Source organism: Chelonia mydas, chromosome 11, assembly GCF_015237465.2.
Source record: "Chelonia mydas isolate rCheMyd1 chromosome 11, rCheMyd1.pri.v2, whole genome shotgun sequence".
NCBI lineage: Eukaryota > Metazoa > Chordata > Testudines > Cheloniidae > Chelonia > Chelonia mydas.
Window position 1 is genome coordinate 56167419 of NC_051251.2, and position 18261 is coordinate 56185679.

At 37.4% G+C, this 18261-nt stretch overlaps 1 protein-coding gene across 6 annotated transcripts in view; it reads right to left on the reverse strand.

Annotated features, from left to right (window-relative positions):
- SF3B1 (splicing factor 3b subunit 1) overlaps positions 1 to 18261 on the reverse strand; it is a 39271-nt gene that overhangs the window by 20053 nt on the left and 957 nt on the right. For 2 of the 6 annotated variants that reach the window (XM_007071953.4, XM_037912856.2), the window contains exons 2-5: positions 6948 to 7114; positions 5487 to 5588; positions 4785 to 4899; positions 2855 to 2934 (exon numbers count right to left, since the gene is read on the reverse strand). In XM_007071953.4, the coding sequence (XP_007072015.1) occupies positions 2855 to 2934; positions 4785 to 4899; positions 5487 to 5588; positions 6948 to 7114 (464 nt within the window). Of the gene's footprint in view, positions 1 to 2854; positions 4718 to 4784; positions 4900 to 5486; positions 5589 to 6947; positions 7115 to 18261 lie in introns of those variants that run through there. The other 4 variants (XM_037912857.1, XM_027834110.3, XM_027834108.3 and 1 more) reach the window with 4 other exon arrangements.

An 18261-nucleotide genomic window follows, 5' to 3' on the forward strand; every position in this document is an offset into this window, starting at 1 on the left:
AAATTACAGAACCTGAACCACCAAAAAAGAAAATCAACCTTCTGTTGGTGGCATCTGACTAAGATGATGAAAACGAACATGCATTGGTCCACACTGCTTTGTATTGTTATCGAGCAGAACCCATCGTCAGCATGGACGCATGTCCTCTAGAATGGTGGTTGAAGCATGAAGGGACAGATGAATCTTTAGGGCAGTGGTCCCCAACCTTTTCTGTAGGAATAACATACTGCTATTCCCAGAAGACTGTGGCGGGCGCTGGACGCCCCGCTGCAGCCGAAATGCGGCTGGGAAACGGCAAGGCTTCTCGGCGGCATTTCGGTGGCGGGGTGTCCTGCAGGCGCACAAAACTGCCCTGACGGGCGCCATGGTGCCCGTGGGCACCGCGTTGGGGACCCCTGCTTTAGGGAATTTGGCAAGTAAATATCTTACGACAATGGCTACAACAGTGCCATGCGAATACCTGTTCTCACTTTCAGATGACATTGTAAACAAGAAGTGGGTAGCATTATCTCCAGCAAATGAAAACCAAACTTGTTTGTCTGAGCGATTGGCTGAACAAGAAGTAGGACTGAGTGGACTTGTAGGCTCTAAAGTTTTACATTATTTTGTTTTTGAATGCAGGTTTTGTTTGTTTGTTTGGTTTTTAACATAAATCTACATTTGTAAATTCAACTTTCATGATAAAGAGATTGCACTACGGTACTTGTAATGGGGGAATTGAAAAATACTATTTATTGTTCTTTACAGTGCAAATATTTGTAATCAAAAATATAAACTGAACACTGTACACTTTATATTCTATGTTGTAACTGATATCACGACATTTGAAAATGTAGAAAACATCCAAAAATATTTAAATAAATGGCATATTATTGTTTTACAGCACGATTAATAGCAATTAATTTTTTTAATCGCATGATTAATCAAGATTACTTTTTTTAATCACTTGACAGCCCTAGTAAAAACAAAACGTTGCTAGGGTACAGCAGTTATCAGAGCTCAGGCCAAAAAAGTTCTCTCCCTGTGAAGAACTTATTCAAAGCTTAAATTCAAAAATAAAAATTGCAGTTCAGAAATGTAATCAATTTAAATGTGTCATCTGCGCATAACATGCAATTTACAAAAGGAAAACTTCAGGAGAGTAAAACCATTTTAGGAAAGAAGGTCCAAAGGCTCAGCTGGCAAGCAAGTTTCAAATATTTATTTGGTCTCTCAAAACTGTTTGCAACACAGTAAGGGACCACAGAATTGAAGAAAACTCCTATTTAAAAAGAAAATGTAAAATGTATCTAAAAATGAATTGGCTTTTAAAAGATTCCACTAAAAATCCAGCTAAATCTTGCATTCAAAGTCGCAAAGCTGTCGCAGACACTGAGCAGCAGTCAATGTCTCCTGACAGTCTTAACTTTGTTATTTAACCCTTCGGATGTCTCAATGCTTTTACGAAGTTTAACTTTCTTTTTTTTAAAGTAGGTTATAAACGTTAAATATAAATTAGCAAATAAAAATAGGGACTAAAAGGGTGGCCAGAACCAGGATGGTGAGAAAAGATCCTTGATTCCTTTTTCAGTAGTAAAGCAACCACTAAAAAACTGCAGAAGCAAAATAAATAATAATAAAATAAAATGACAATTCCTCTCCAAGAATGGGCATATGAACAATGAACCTTAAGATGGCTCTGAGTGACCACTGAGTGACTTGTATAGGGGTACATTAACACTCTGTAAACACAAAACAGTTCCATTTCATATAAATATGAAATTAGTATACTCAATGTACACTAATATAATATATAATTAAATTAATACAGCTAAAAATGTTATAGCAAATAAAAAGTGCAAGTTAAATTATGAAAGAAAACATACTACTTAATTAAAGTACTACAATGGCTCCAAAGAGGATCCACAGTAGGCTCTTTTCTTTTTCAGATGGCTGTGTACTTTGAAAGTAGAAACAAACCCAGCACCAAGGAAAATCAGTAAATATAAAATGGACAGAGCATGCTTTACAGGGACTGGTGCCTACAAGGTAACCAAGCTAATCCCAAAATGTATGATGCAATATATAGTAATAAACACGTCTTTTGTAAGCGTATTTAAAGGAAAAGGTTTGCTCTAACTCTGGGGGTGTGGTATGCCTGATATGCTTGAGCCTGATCAGCTCAAGTGTAGTTTGACTGCATGCCAATAAAAGAAACCTCAGAGACGAGTTTGGAGTATTGGAGGCTACTGAACGGATAAGGTCTCAGAAGCCACCCCAACATATGTGTTTCTAATACTGCAGCACAGAAATTTCTTTAAAAACTTATTTGGAATCTATTAAAATACAACTTGGAGAACCATTTCAAAGTCTTCTAAAAGACTTTATTTTTCTTTTAAAAACAAATTTAAATTTTAGGCCAAATTTAAAGAAACCCAATCAACTTGAATTCTCTAGTTATTTTTTTTAAATGAACTAAATGCACATTCAGATATGATCCCTGTCATCAGAATCCTCTGGCAATTGTTTTGGGGTTTTACAATGACTTTTTAAAAATCTCTCTCCCGCCTATGCTGCATGAAAGATCAACATCGGAAGGTGACTATACAGGAGGAACAACAAAGCTGACTGAACAGGAAGTAATCTACTTTGTGTGTATTAAAGGAACAACAACAAAAAGATTTTCCTCCTCCGTGGTTATCTTAGCTGTTATTTTGAACCCAAGTAGATAAGCTTTCAAACAAATGATATTTAAACAAGTAATAACCATTTACCCATGAAGACTGGATTTCAAAGGAGCCTATGGCCTGCGTTCCTTTAGAAATCCAAGACAAAACAAATAAAGCATTAAGCTCAGATCAAAAAGATAACAGACCTCTTCTTTTGTTAAATGCTGTTCACGCATAACATCCATATATGTTCTGGCATTCATTTTAGGATCAGGTGTCTTCCCTCCTGCAGAAGAGAACAGCAACAGGACAGGAATACAATAAGTACAGGATAATCAAAAAAATCTATTTTTTTCATTGTCCTGCTCTAATATTATATTATTCCATAATCACTTAATTTTACTTTTTTGATTGAATTTTTTTAAAAATTACACGTATCTTACGTTTATTCAGTTTGTTGATCAATTTAACCTGTTTGAACACAAACATAACTACTGCAGTTTAAAACAAATATTTTAAAGCAGATAAAAATGATAAAATGATAACACAGTTAAGAGTCTTCAGAAGTGATGGGTTCCTGGGTTGCTAATCCGGAATACGTACACTTTCGTGCCTTTGTGTCCATCAGCAGTTCTGACTTCAAGCAGCAGAATAGAAGCCTAGAAAATTATCTCTTTACCATTAGTAACACTTTGGAAAGATATTTATATTCAAAACATTACCTTGTGTAAGCTGTTAAATCCTACTTGTTATCTGACTATGAATAACTACTGTATACCTAGATAATGATTCAAAATGTTTTAGCATAAATACCAGTTTATACATTTGACAAATTTGGACAAAAAAACCCCTCTAGTTCTTTATTTTGAGGTGTCATATTGTAGAAGGGCTTCATTTTTTATATTATAAAAAAATGCAATTATACTATTTGACCCTCTTTTCTTCCGAAGGTACAATTACAATTGGGAGTTGATTGTAATATACAGTACATTTACCACCACGATGATACTCACAGGCAAAAAGATTTTTGTATACCATGTTTTATTCTGTGTATCTTGAGTTTTTATTTTAACTTTTAAATACTTTACGGAAGCCCAAGTATATAAAAATGAGACTTATCATGGACACACTATTCTAAAATAATGTGCAGATTTGCTATACAAGCAGTATAGCATTACAATTTAGGAAAAATAAAATTCTTAAAACATTTTCTATACTGAAGATCATTGCCCAATTGGCAGTGTCATTCTGACACTAGCTTTGATAGGACTTTCCTTTGGAATACTTTTTCACCATAATTTACACAGGATGTGTTGAACTGCACCCTTAAGAATGCAGACAGGACTGGCATATAGCAGTACTGCTGTAGGAAAGAAATTAAGGACAGTTAGTATGGGCCTGTGAATTCTGACAAAACATGTTTATATCAATTATTACAATTAAGCAAGTAAAATAATTAATATCCCTATTAATTCATGCAGGCTGAAATTCTAATTTGTAAACCTGCAACAGATTCAAATTTTAAGCAAACAGGCGCCTTATTTTCACTTGTGAAACTCACTCACCTGAGGAAAGCTTCCATCAGGCCCATTATGCCCCTTGTGCTGACTTGCATACTAAAATTAGCAGAACAGACTTGCACTATTAAAAGTATCAAAGTCTCTTTATATGCTTTTTGTTTCACTCAGCTATACTACCTGCATTAACATAAGATGGTAAGAATTATGTGCTCTATTTTGAGAATTAGCATTTCAAAAGCAATAACCCTGTAAAACTACGATTTGGAATGAAAACTTTCCATGTACTCAAAGTACATTTATTTTGAGCACAAAATACATAAGTTGTTCAAAGTACAGTACACAACCCAAAACAAAATTAAAAGAGAAACCTTTAACCCTTTGTGTTTCTATGGCAATGGCTCATTATTTTCTTGTCCTTCTACCTGGAAAGAAAACTTGTGTTATAAAGATGAAAAATATGACATCTATGATTTCAACCAAATCTATAAAATCTATATAAAAAAGGGGATGTTTAAAACAAAACTAAGTTCATAAGCATGCCAAAAGAAATCAAAGGGCTAAAGACAATTTAAGACAACAAACTTGATAAGACCTATAAAAAAGTGAAACCAATTACCATCTGCAAAAGGATCAAGGCGCTCAGGAGAAATGATCATCATCCGCCTGTGCTTTTTGTATTCATCTTCTCGATCTGCAATCTTCTGTGGACGATGTTCAGCAAAGGGATCATACTTAAAGTAAAGAATATTTGATTGTTAGCCCACTGTATAAAATAGCAGGATGAAAGATATCTGATGAGTGGTAGAACGGTAAACCCATGTGGGTTTCCAGTATTGTCACATAGGTTAGGATTTATTTTACAGTCTCAAATCATAAAACATAGGAACAGTAAACTGTGGGGAAATTACCCTTTACAACTGGAAAAAATGATTGCTACCAGTAAATTTCTGTCCAGCAGACAGAAACCACATCTGACTAAACCACATTACCATGCTTTAAATGAACTGCTCTTTCACTTAACTCTAGTTTTTTCTCCTCCTTATAAAGATGATTTTCAAGCACTTGACCCTGTTTTTAGTAATCAGCCTTTTCACCAATGTTGTGCCAGAGCTGTCGTTCATAAAACTGCCAGTTTCATAGTCTAAGAACTAATGTATTTTTCCAAATGGCTTTTAAAGTCTTAAAAATATGGAACATAAAAGCTACAGGAGCCACTTTAAGATAATACATTGTAAAATGTTTTACTAAAAACCAAAAACACTTACACAGAAAACCTAGAATGACTTTCCTCTGTACTCATAAATTTAAGAAAATTCACCTGTTCAGTTGACTGTGGTATGTCATTAAGTAATGCCACTGGAGCATGGTACCCTGGCTTCTTCTGACCAAGCAAACTTGTAGAGGAGTAGTCATCATCATCCTGTCAAAACAAAATTTTCAGAAAGATAAATTTATTGTTTATTTTAAACTGCCTGTTGCAAGACTTACATTTTATAGCTACAAATTTCTACATTGTATCGAAATAGAACTAGCTACATTTACTCTATACTTTATCCCCCTGCTCACAAAGGTACAGTTTTACTCCAAAAAAATGAACTGCTGAGCAGATGATGCTACCTACATTATTAAAATATAGCTTGCCAAGGTGCAGGCATCATGTGTTCTACCACATGATGCCAAGCGTGAAGTAAACGGTCTATACTTGTTAAATAGAAGTACCAGATGATCTCCAACATCAATTGCTGGAAACGTAGGATGCAAGAAACATGTAATATACCTAATAAAAAGAATTTCCACGCTTCACAATCCCTAGTAAAGTAATTCAAGCTGAAATTTTGAAAAGAAAATGGCTATGTGAATGACAAAATGTCAGAAGGGAATTCTGATGGGAAACATGGGGGTGGGGGCTGGAAGGAATCAGAAACTTATAAAGAAACTGCCAATTCAATAATAGCTTTTGAATCACAAACAGAAGTCTAAACAAAATATTAGAAATTCTCATGTGGAAAGTACCTACAATATGTATACTGCACATATAGTCATCTAACTGCATTGAGTACAGACATTCCCTGCTACAGTTCAGTTGCCAGTTTTAATAATACTATTAGATAACTATTAAAAGTAAGCCATTTGAACAGAAATATATGCAAAACAGTTATTAAATTGACTTTATCCCTTTCTTTAGGAGGTCTGTGTTTTAAACGCAGCCTTTGACCTCTTCTAACGACAACTAATAGCACTTGACAAAAAAACAGGTAAGCAACTATCAAAATACCCACTATGTAACCAACTTTTGAATTACAAGTATCAGCTTAATTTTTGTTTTGTTTACTCTTCCCTCTACATCATATACTCTTTTAAAGAGTATACCTGAGTTATTCAACTTTATGGTCTATTTCTTTACAGTCAGAGGAGTTAATGGGTATTTTGTGACTATTCACACAACTAGAATTTTGGTTAAGACTTAAAATATTTGCCTAAACTTTGTAAACATTAGGAATTAATATTTTGACAGTCTTATTTAAGGACATTATTGAGGAGAGGAGTTAAATACCAGCAAAAAGACAATCCCTTTTCTTTTCTCTTTTTACTTTTAGAACCTATGTAAATTAAATTTTTTAATTGTACATAGTTTGAAATTTTAAGTTTTAAATAGTCAATCTGTAAATAATCTGCAAGTTTTTTTATTTTACGAATTTAAAAAATACTCAGAGAAACGAAAGTAAGATCTGAATTATTTTGACTGCTTTCCCTAAATCAAAAAATATGTTTCACTTACATCTTCTAATTCAGTTGCTGCAATAGAAGTCACATATCCAGCAAACCTGCTGTCACTGCCACCATAAATCTCTTGATCATAGTATCCTGTGGAATCAAGGCCTACTCCCTGAGCTTCATCAAGGGCAGCCTTTTTTCCTTGAATTTCTCGAATCTGTGCTTCAATATCTAGGAAGAAATAATCAATTTTAGATTCTTACCTAGTTTGTTGTCAAAGCAAAGTTTACAAGCATGATAAGTGGTGAGACATTTGAGAAAAATCCAGCAAATAATATAGAACATTGCATTATACATTACATTATAGAAAAGACTGATTTTTTTATCCCTATTCCAAAGCGATCCTCTTATAGTAGCACCTCTCATGCACACAGTTATATTAGAACAATATCTAAAGGATATAGCTCATATTTATTTATAACTAAGGCTACTAGTTAGTCACAAAGGAGCTATAGAGTACCCCTGCCCCAGAACTGGCCCCAGAACTCCAAGCCGCTGCGGGTGGTGGGGTACCCCCCAAGCTCCTGGGGCAGAGGGGGAACCCTGCAGCTCCTGGCTGCAAGGGGGATGGGGCCCCCCAGAGCTGCGGGCGGCTTCTAGCCCTTGCGCAGCTGCCTGCTACAGGCAGCTCCTAGCCCCTGCACACCTGCCTGTTGCAGGTGGTATGGAGACCCATAGATCCCCATTTTGTCACGGATATTTTTAGTAATAGGTCACGGCTTCCATTAATTTTTTCTTTTTTTGCCCATGACCTGTCCATGACTTTTACTAAAAAATATCCGTGACAAAATCTTAGTCTTATTTAACACAACTAGTGCTAACATTATTTTCTTTGTTCTGCTAAATATTTTGGGGGAAATTATTTTCCATATTTATTTTGCAATCTCATTTAAGTTTGGACAGCAGAAACTAATCCTATTCCTCAATCCATGTAATATATTCATACAAAAATTTATTGAATTGTTTAATATAATTAGAACCCTTCTAATAAATGATTCAACTCAGATAGTTCAAACTGGATTCCACATGTAAAGTTACCTTATCACTACAAAAGGATTTCTCCCCCCCGCTCTCCTGCTGGTAATAGCTCATCTTAAGTGATCATTCTCCTTATACTGTGTATGGTAACACCCATTTTTTCATGTTCTGTGCATATATAAATCTCCTCACTGTATTTTCCACTGAATGCATCCGATGAAGTGACCTGTAGCTCACAAAAGCTTATGCTCAAATAAATTGGTTAGTCTCTAAGGAGCCACTAGTACTCCTTTTCTTTTTGCGAATACAGACTAACACGGCTGCTACTCTGAAACCTGTCATATAGCCCCACTGTAATTATTCATGAGGTAAGATCTTTCTGTCTAAAGGTAAACTCTTCTAAATTCTCTAAAATCTGCATGCCTTGCAATTTGTTGTATCACAGATGGGATAGGCTATATCTCAGGAACCCCCCCAAATTTGGCTCACTTACCCTAAACCCATGCCCAAGTCTGTTCTTAAGGCTGACATATTCTATCAACTTTTTTGAGCAGACTTAAGGATTAAACCAAAGTTCTGATCATGCCTAAAATGGCCTCAACTGTTCGACATTTATCTTAGCTAGCTAGTTATCACTAACCCGTTTCCTATTATTTATTAAGTTTTATTCAGCTATAAATATGTCTGTCTGCATGGGTATGGAATAAAGGAATAAGAGTCTATTTCTGGAAACTTAAATCATCTTTATTAGTTCACAACATATGCTGGGTAGGGCTGACATCATTCACAGACAATAGTAATAGGTGCATTTACAATGTTATATTACTACCCATACACACAGCACTCATTACAAGGTTCATACCAGGGTGCAAAAGAGCAATGCCAGGCAGAGCGCACTACAGCAGCACACATTACTGGAGCTCATTAAGGAAATGGTCTTTCAAAGGGCAGGTCTACACTACTGTGGGGATCAACGCTCTGATATCAATTCACTGGTGGTTGATTTAGCGGGTCTAGTAAAGACCCATCAAATCGACTGCAGATCGCTCTCCAGTCAAGCCCTGTACTGTACCCCTGACTAGAAGAGTAAGTCAAGGGGAGAAAAATCTCCCGCTGACCCCTCGTGTGTAGACCCCGTGGTAACCCAACCAAAGATACGTAGCTGGAGTTGCGTACCGCAGTAGTGTAGACATAGCCAAAACCTCTGTGCGCCGAATAGCTCTAGCTTGAGCTCTTCTTACTGCTCTGGTATCAAGCTGCTCAAAATCAGGAGATAGCCATTCTACCTTCATGTCTCCTCCCCCGCAGCAGAAATGTTCCCCCCTTTGCTTCATAGATATTATGCAGGACACAGCAGGTAGCTATAACTATTGGGATTTTTTTTCACTGAGTTTCAGTCTTGTGAGTAAACATCACCAGCAACCTTTCAAACAGCCAAAGGTACATTCAACTGTCATTCTGCATCCGCTGAGCCTGTAACTGAAGCACCCCTTGGTACTGTTGAAGCAACTGGTGTACAGTTTCCTGAACCATGGGAGTAATGGGTAGGTTGGGTCTCCCAAAATCACTATTGGCATTTCAACATCCCCAACGATAATCCACCAGTCTGGAAAGAAAGTCTCTGCTTGCAGCTTTCTGATCAGAACCTGTGTTCTTAAAGATGCGTACGTCATGCATGTTCTCTGATCAGCCCACACTGATGCTGGTGAAGTGTCCCCAGTGATCCACTAATGCTTGCATTACCACAGAAAAGTAGTCCTTTCTGTTGCTGTACTCTGTGGCAAGGTGGTTTGGGGACAAAATAGATGGCATGCATCTCCGTATCGCTCCACCGCATTTTGGGACTCCTATTGCTGCAAAACCATAATGTTCTGCACATTGCCCAGAGTCACAGTCCTTTGACTGTTTGGTAGTAATCGGGCACTGCAAGTTTCCACAGAGCAATCACCACTTGCTCCTCCTCTGTCAGCGAAGATCTCATTTTGGTGTCACTGTGCTGGAGGGCTCTGCACACAGAACCAGGAATGTGGCCTTGTGCATACGAAAATTCTGCAGCTACTGCTCCTTATCCAAAACCTGTATGACAGTGCAAACCCAACAGTCGGTGCTCATTTACCGCGTCCACAACCAGCGCTCCACCATCTGCAGCTGCTCCGTGAATACCGCCAATAACTTTGTATTGTTTCTTTCTACATCCCACAGAAACCTAGCCTCCAAGGAATTGTCATGTTCCCCGCAGCTCCTCTGACTGCTTTGCAAATACTGCAAGATCAGGTGCCCCATGCTCGCAACGCTCATCACAACAGTAGAGCTGTGCAGGATCCATACTTCTGACACACATGGCAGACAGTGAGAAGGGACATGCAGGTTTGCGGGGATTTTGAAAAGAGGCACAAAACATCATGGGATGAAGAACATTGCATTATGAGATGCTGAAATCATGTTCCCAGTCACCCCTGTGTGACTCGTTTGGCCCCATCAGGCATTGCAAAAACCCCCCAAAACCCTCCTGCACTAAATGGTGGCACGTTGCGCAGTGGGATAGCTACCTATGGTCACTGCTCTCTGCATCGATGCAAGTGCAGCCAGTGAGGACATGCACCGCTGACACAGTAGGGTGACAAGATAGCAAGTGTGAAAAATTGGGACACTTTTCTGGGGCAGGAGAGCGAGGGATATAATTGCGTAAAAAAGACTAAGCCCCTAATATAGGGCCATCTGGTTACCCTAGACACAAGGAGCATAGTGTGGACATGCAAAAGCAATTTAATTACTGCAGCAGCTGTATATTGATGTAATATAGATTGATATAATTTGTAGTGTAGACAAGGCCTCAGATGAACACAGAAGTTCACACCTCTCAGAGCTACTGTTTCAGGCTGCATTCATCTCCATGGGGTGCTCTCCTGAGTACTAAAACACTGAGATCAATGGACTCCTTCACACTTCTCAAAGCCTCCTATTCTTTCTTGATTATCTTGTGCTGGAAAACTGGATACAGCAAAGCAGCTGCTGCTAATTAATTTAATAACCTATTATAGTGGAGCACCACCTCTCAATGTTAAGATTGAGAAGACTTTTCTGTTTAAAGGGTGATTATTCTAAGTGTTCTAAAATACACGTTTACTCATGAAATTTGGCTTAGTTATCCAAATTTGGGGTCATTTGAACAAGAGGTTCCTGAGCTACAATCCATCTGAAAAAAAAACAGCTTGTATTAAGGTTCACAGATTCGACCAATGTTATTTGTGCACACCTGGCCTGTGAATGGCTTAATGGGACAAGAAAGGGAGGATAAGCTAGAAATGGCAGGGGTGGGATCTACGTTGCCGGGAAGGAGGGAAACACACCAGTCTTCTTTCACACACTTGAAGTTACATGTAACTAGCATGTAATAAAACCATCAAGTTTTTTTAGACATAAACCATGTCAGATTTCTCTCACCGGCCCCACTGACATGCATTCCAACCATTTCAAAGTACAACCATTATCCCACTCGACTATAACAAAGTGTATGGGGGGTGGGGCACTTAGGAATCACATAGCAACCATGTGGCCTATGGGGTGAACAATGGACTGGAACTCGGAAAGTCTGGGTTCTATTCCCATTTCTGCCACTAGCATGCTCGCTCACCTTGGCCAACTCACCTCACTGCTCTGGGCCTCACTTTCCCCATCTGTGTAATGGAGATCATGATATTTTTCTCCTTGGTAAATTTCTTTTGAGATCAACTGATGAAAAGTGCTACATAAGAGCTAGGTATTATCATTACCTGGCAGCAGTACCATTTCAACTACACATTTACACTACGACTGCCTAAATGACCACTAACTCCTACCAACAACATTTTTCTGTTTTTTAAAAAAACCACCCTCAGAAATTCACTCACAAAGGACTTTGCTAACACAGAGCTAAGGTTGCCCAGTGGTATCTCACGCCATTCCAGCAATTCAAGTTCGGCAATCTCAAACTTCTGGAAAGCAGGAAATACAGAGTTATGGTACATGTCCATGCAATTTTAACTCTGCCCTCTGCGTGACGGCCCAACACAGTAATCACATATATACCCACACTCTACCTTTCCAGTGTAATGAACAGGCAGTACCAACACTTGCCCTACACTCGAACACTTAGCCTATTGCACAGAACACACATTTCTTAAATTTTACAACCCCTTCACCTTTATGTATCTAGAAAGATAAATTGGCACCTAAGACTATACTTTCTCTTGCCCGTCATCAAACCCACTGACCATGCTCAATCTGTCACCTAACTGCTGACAATCCCCATGGCAAGAAGTTCTTGTATCCTGATTCTGACAACCTACCGAGGAGTATAAAAGTTGATGATTTTGTTTAAAAAATTAAAAAATTATTTCAATGAAATCTTCTGATTGCTATTTAAATTATAGTAAGTTTTTCTTTTTTTAAATAAACCTGTTTAAAAATAAAATCTGAAATTAAATACAAAATACGTTAAGGCTTAACATTATTATTGAATTGTGAATGTGAAACACGTTTTGACAAGAGAAGTTTTAGTATCCGAAACATTTAAGGTTGTTTTGTTTATTAAAAATAAATTTTATATGCTGTTTTGCATATTTAATTCCAGTTACCATCCTAACGCAGGTTGACACAAACCATGAGCAAAAAGTTAATTGGATAGTTAATGAGCAATATATCATTCACCATTTAACATACTAAAAATATAAAATTAAAAAGAATCTGAAGATATTAAGCTATATATTTACTTAAATAAATATCTATATAGTCATCAACCAATGGGTAGTAAATCAACCCATTTTAATGGTTAGATCAACCAATGAGAAAGCACCTTTCTTTAGAAAATAAGTTAAAAAATTGAAAAGTTGACTAAAATCAATTATGTAAATTGACGCTTTGCACTTGGTGATTTAAATCATTGTCTTGATTTGTGAAATTAAGCATACTGGATCTCTCAAGGCACACATGCTCATCTTTCCTTTGATCACAAACGAGGGTCAAGGACTCAAGCATGGCCCCCCAACAAAAAAAATCACACAGCTCTCCCAAGCTGCTTCAAGTAATCCATCTAACACAGTAAATACAGCTTGTGTGCATGAAGATAACTCCCAGTGGCTACTGTAGCTCGAGGACAGCAGAGTTAAGGGTGCGGCAGTGTTTACCCTAACACTGTATTTCTTGGCTGTCAGAAATCTGGATTTTTCTGAACTCAGTTTTTGGGAAGGACACTAGAAACCTCTAGGACCCTTAACTGTGCAATAACAGTGTTCTCTGTCCGTGAATTGTGTGTGTGTGGGGGGGAAATAAAATGTATCTCAGGGACATTTTTTCTGTTTGTAATTCTGTTTGAGGATAAAAAGGGAGACAGCCACAAATAAAACCGCCTTAGCTGTGACTGAAATCTATCAACATTTCATTGTTTGCCAAGCTTTAGGAAAAAAAATGTAAAAGACATTTGGTTTTTAGGGAGCTTTGCCACTGTCCTCAATGTAAGCAGGATCAGGCCCTAAATCAATTACAGTGATAATAAAACTATAACAATGCCAGACATTCAATACCTCCAGAAGACTCAAATGTGCAACTCCATTATATTCCCAAACAAATCAGAAAACAAAAAATAAGGAACTATTTGCCCCTAGAACTGTTAGAGGCTATAACTGTAAATGGGATTATAGCGTGCTCCTGCCACTTTAAATGCCACACCAAGAATTAAACTTGCAATTATAATTTAATATTACAATTACTCAAAATATGTCAAAATGATAGCAAGGATGTGGATTCATCAGCAAAGAGCAAAGAAATCCCCACAAAACCTCTGGCTGTATTTGCACTCCCATGGTACTTCATTTCAATAGAGAGATATTTTAAGACATTATCTGATCAAAACTGGAGGAGGCAATTTCAGCAGACCAAACAATTATGCAACCCAATACTTGACCAGAACACTGGGTTTATATCCCACACTTGCAGAAATCCCATAAACATTTGTAATGACCACAAGTGGTCTGATGCTCAATTTTTAAGAAGCACTGTCAGCTCGTATATCATCTTAGGAATAATTAAAACTGAAAGGATTTTTTAAAACCTTTCACTATTTATGTTCTTTATTATTACTCTTCATTTCATTTCTACTTTCCAGGATGAATGGATTTGTCAGTTTTATTTTCCAGTTATCTTACATTAGACACCATGCTGGGTCACAATTCATGTAAAATTTTTAAAACTAAATTAAAAACTGTTTAGTTTTTAAAATTTTACATGATTTGTGACCCAGCCTGCTGCCTAAAACTTTACTTTCATTAAAAGCTATTTAAAATAAGTTTTGTAAAACTTATTTTAAAATCTTGAAATCTTGGGCCACATAGAAACAGAGTCAAATCAAGCTAACTTTGAAGTGTCTCTGAAAATGGCCTTTTAGGATTCCAGGTTTATAGTGGGTCACTGATTCCACATAAAAATGGCTAAGTTTAGGGAAAAAAAAACATCTTTTTAATTGTATCTGAAATCAAAGCGGGGTTCCTTTCCTCTCACACACTGTCACTAATAATTAAAAAACACCGCAGGTCAAATTGTGGTAGGCATTATGAGGGAATGTTTTGTACATCTGCAACTGAGGGAATAATTTGACCTGACAAATCCTTATAACTGGTTATCATGTGTGAGAATTAAAGAACCCAGTCTGAGGGCTCAGGTGCAGTTTTCAGGGCTGCTGGATAGAAAAATGGATTTTAATTGTAAACTGAGCAAATCTGATATGGAATCATTAAGATACAATGACTATGGAACCTCACCATGCCACTTTTATGATATTTTTCACAGCAGATTAGTACTTTGTCTCCTTTCAAAAAGACAGTAACTAAAACACCACAGTGCCTCTTACTGTAAGGTCAGCATTGATTTAAGCCCCAATTCTGCATTCCTTGTGTACCCACACAACTCTTTGTTTTCAACAGGAACATACTGCAAAAATTTCCCATCATTACCAGTGGTTCAGTTACCCCAAGATAGCATTCAAATAGCCAAGGCATCAATATCTGTCACGTCTTAAGGACTGTGTTGTGTAGATCAGTTTGTGTGACAGTGCTTAAAACAACCCTCTGAAGCCTTATCAGTCCTACTACCAATAGAACTGAACATGTTGTAGCAATAGTGAAAGTTTTGTGGCAATACAGTCCAGTGAAGACACCCCTTTAAAAGGAAAAACTCAGTGAACATCGCAGAGGCAAGCTACAGCAAGGGTTTTTTGTAGAGATCACTCATCCAACTCCTGATCAGACACAGCCCCGCTTAGTGCAGAAAATCAAAGACAGGTAGCATGATTGCATATTTAAAAAGTACTATGTTAGGCACCAAAGACTTTAGTTTAAGATCAGTTAAAAGGCTTTTTTAAAGACAGTTAATGAGCTTGGTGACTTTCCTATTTATCCTGAAAAATTCTGACAAAATTAAACAATCGTCATCTCAGGCCTGACTCAGCAAAAGATTTGCTTAAGTGCCTTATTGATTTGGGACCTTAATATAAATATATAGAGTTGTTAAATTAAGTTTGAAGAGGAACTATCCTTTTCTCAAAAGAAAACTGCATTCCAATTCTTTCTTTGCTTTTAATATTGAAAAAGAAAATTATAATATCTGACAGCATGAAAGTATTAATTCTTCCTTTTCTGCATTTCACCCTATTTTGTAACTTTTATAAACCATGGTATTTAAATAAAGCATAGCATCATGAGTATGATTTAGCTAGAAAAACGGGTATTGAGCACTGAGTCTTTATAAACACAACTGATATCTTCAAGTTAAAAATAATTTGGAAAAAGCATTTTCCCCCCCACATACGCCAGAATGTGATAACCTAATTCACATTGGTAATACCTTACTCCACAAACAGCTCCATTTACTCAATTGACTGCTTGTGGCGTAAGGTTCTATTCAATGTGAGAAAAGGTATAAGAATCTGGTCTTGTATTAATGTATTATATTAAAGAAGAAATATTTTTAATTTAAATTTACTTTTCCCAATTCACTCTGTTTATTTTTTGTCTACTTCAGTTAGGCTTTGTCTACACTACCACTTGTCAGTAAAACTTTTCTTGGTCAGGGTTATAAAAAAAACCCTGCCAACACAGCGAACACCAATCATTGGGGGTAGTTTAATTATGCTGTCATATTTGGGGGTAATTTAATTACATAGTGGTACAGCTGTGCTGCTATAAGGTCCATAGTGAAGACAAAGCCTTAGTCTGGACATTGAGCATAATTATTCAGCTTCACTTTTGTTTCTAGCGAATCACTTTTAGGTGCTCAAATAAGCAAAAATATACCTGACAGCCTCCCTTTAAATTATCCAGTTGACAATAAGAATTTGAAGCTGTTAATCTCTCTGTTCTGATCCCTGGAAAATTGCTTTATGATATATTTTTTCTCAGACATCCTTCTTGGAACATTTAGCTATATACTATAACACTCCGCAGTTGTAACACTGAACACACTACCAAAGAAGTATTTCCAAAACACAAATGTGGTTATTCATGTTGACAATATACTATGAGAACTAGTATGAAACAAAAACTCATTTCATTTGTGATCCAAGGCTAACACTTGGCAGTTAGACTAACCAACCCCGCAAACATGCTCATGCTTAGTCTATAGTCCCTTTAAAGCCAATGGAGTATGAAGCTGGTTAAATTAAGCATATGCACGTTTGCAAGATTGGAATTTATATTTGTATTGTTACCATTTTTGGTAAATTATGGTTATGAAGTCTGGTAGCACAGAAAAGACACTGAAGAAACTCAGTGTCCCCGGCAACCCACTGAATACTCAGATTTCTCTGCACAATGATAGGCCTTATCTATACTTAAAATTTAGGTTGACACACCTATGGTACTCAGGGGTTTGAACAATCCACAACCCTGAGTGCTGTACCTATGCTGACCAAACCCACAGCAGACAGGTGGCATTCCTACAGTGACAGAAAACCACCTTCTGTCACTGTACGCTGCATCTACACTATGGACCTATGCTGGCATGGCTACAGCACTGTAACCATGCTGCTATAGTCCCCATAGGGTAGACATGGCCACACAGCCATAGAGTCGAAGGCCAAAAGAGACCCCCAGATTATTCAGTCTGACATCCTGTACATTCATAGGCCACCAACATCACCCCAGCATCCATACACTACACTCAATAACTGAAATTAGACCAAGGTATTACAGCCCACAGGCATAAAATAGGAGGGACTGAGGTGCATCAATGTCCAAGGCCCCTGAAAATGACCAGGAACTAATTAAGCTAGATATACCCAGGTAATCCCAACAAATGACCTGCACCCCATGCGGCAGAGGAAGGTGGAAAAACTGCAAGTTCACTTCACCTAAATAAATATGTTATGTATACTACAAAGCACTAACTCATTGCAAACTTTAGAAAAAGAAAGCCTCCGTGACAAAATAATGTAAGCTTTCCTGTGTCTTGTCCCTCAAACTGGAACAAGATCTGCAGCTCTTGTGAACTATTAAGAGCTCCCAAGAGCTCACATTCATGCACAGGCATTCCTCTGAAGTAGAAAACTCTGTAACTAATTCATCATTTACACATAATTCAGTAGTAACATGTGCACCCTGTCTGCATTACAGGAGCCACCATAACAACCACCCGTGGAGCTGCACTAGTAAATTATGGTTATGAAGGCCGGCAGCACAGACAAATGCTGGCAGATCAAGACCCTTAATTTTGAGAGTCGTGTATGATGCATTCAAATAGAAATTGTTTATATGTGTGGTGGACTACTAAGTGCTCTTGTTCTATTAGTTATTTCTCAGTTTGCATTAAAGCTATTTCAGGAGCAGGAAGTTTTGCAGACGTCCTGCAAGGCAGTTTTTGCGTATACTCGGTTGGGGAAATGAATCTGGCTACAAGTAACCCAAATAAGCCTTTTATAAAAGCAGCTACAATAATGACAAATTAAGGGCCCAATCCTGCATCTAACTGTGCTTGAAGAGATCCTTTTACACTCACTCAGAGCCTCAATGAAGTCAACGGTGCTCCTCCCATGTAGAACTGGGCTCTCATCAGGATATGACAGATTACTGTATAACCTCACATGGGCAGAGTAACTAACAAACAACATTACACCTTGACACTATATAAGGAGTGTGTCTATTCTACCTAGTAATCCAGTATCAACTACTTTATTACAAAATAAATACTACTGATACTGAGGAGGTCGAGCGAGAAAGACTACACAAGAAGATCAACTAGTGTTACCAATTCGCAGTCTCTGGTGTGGAAGGACAGTAAATTGTAACGTGCAGTATTTAATAAGTGTTTGCAGG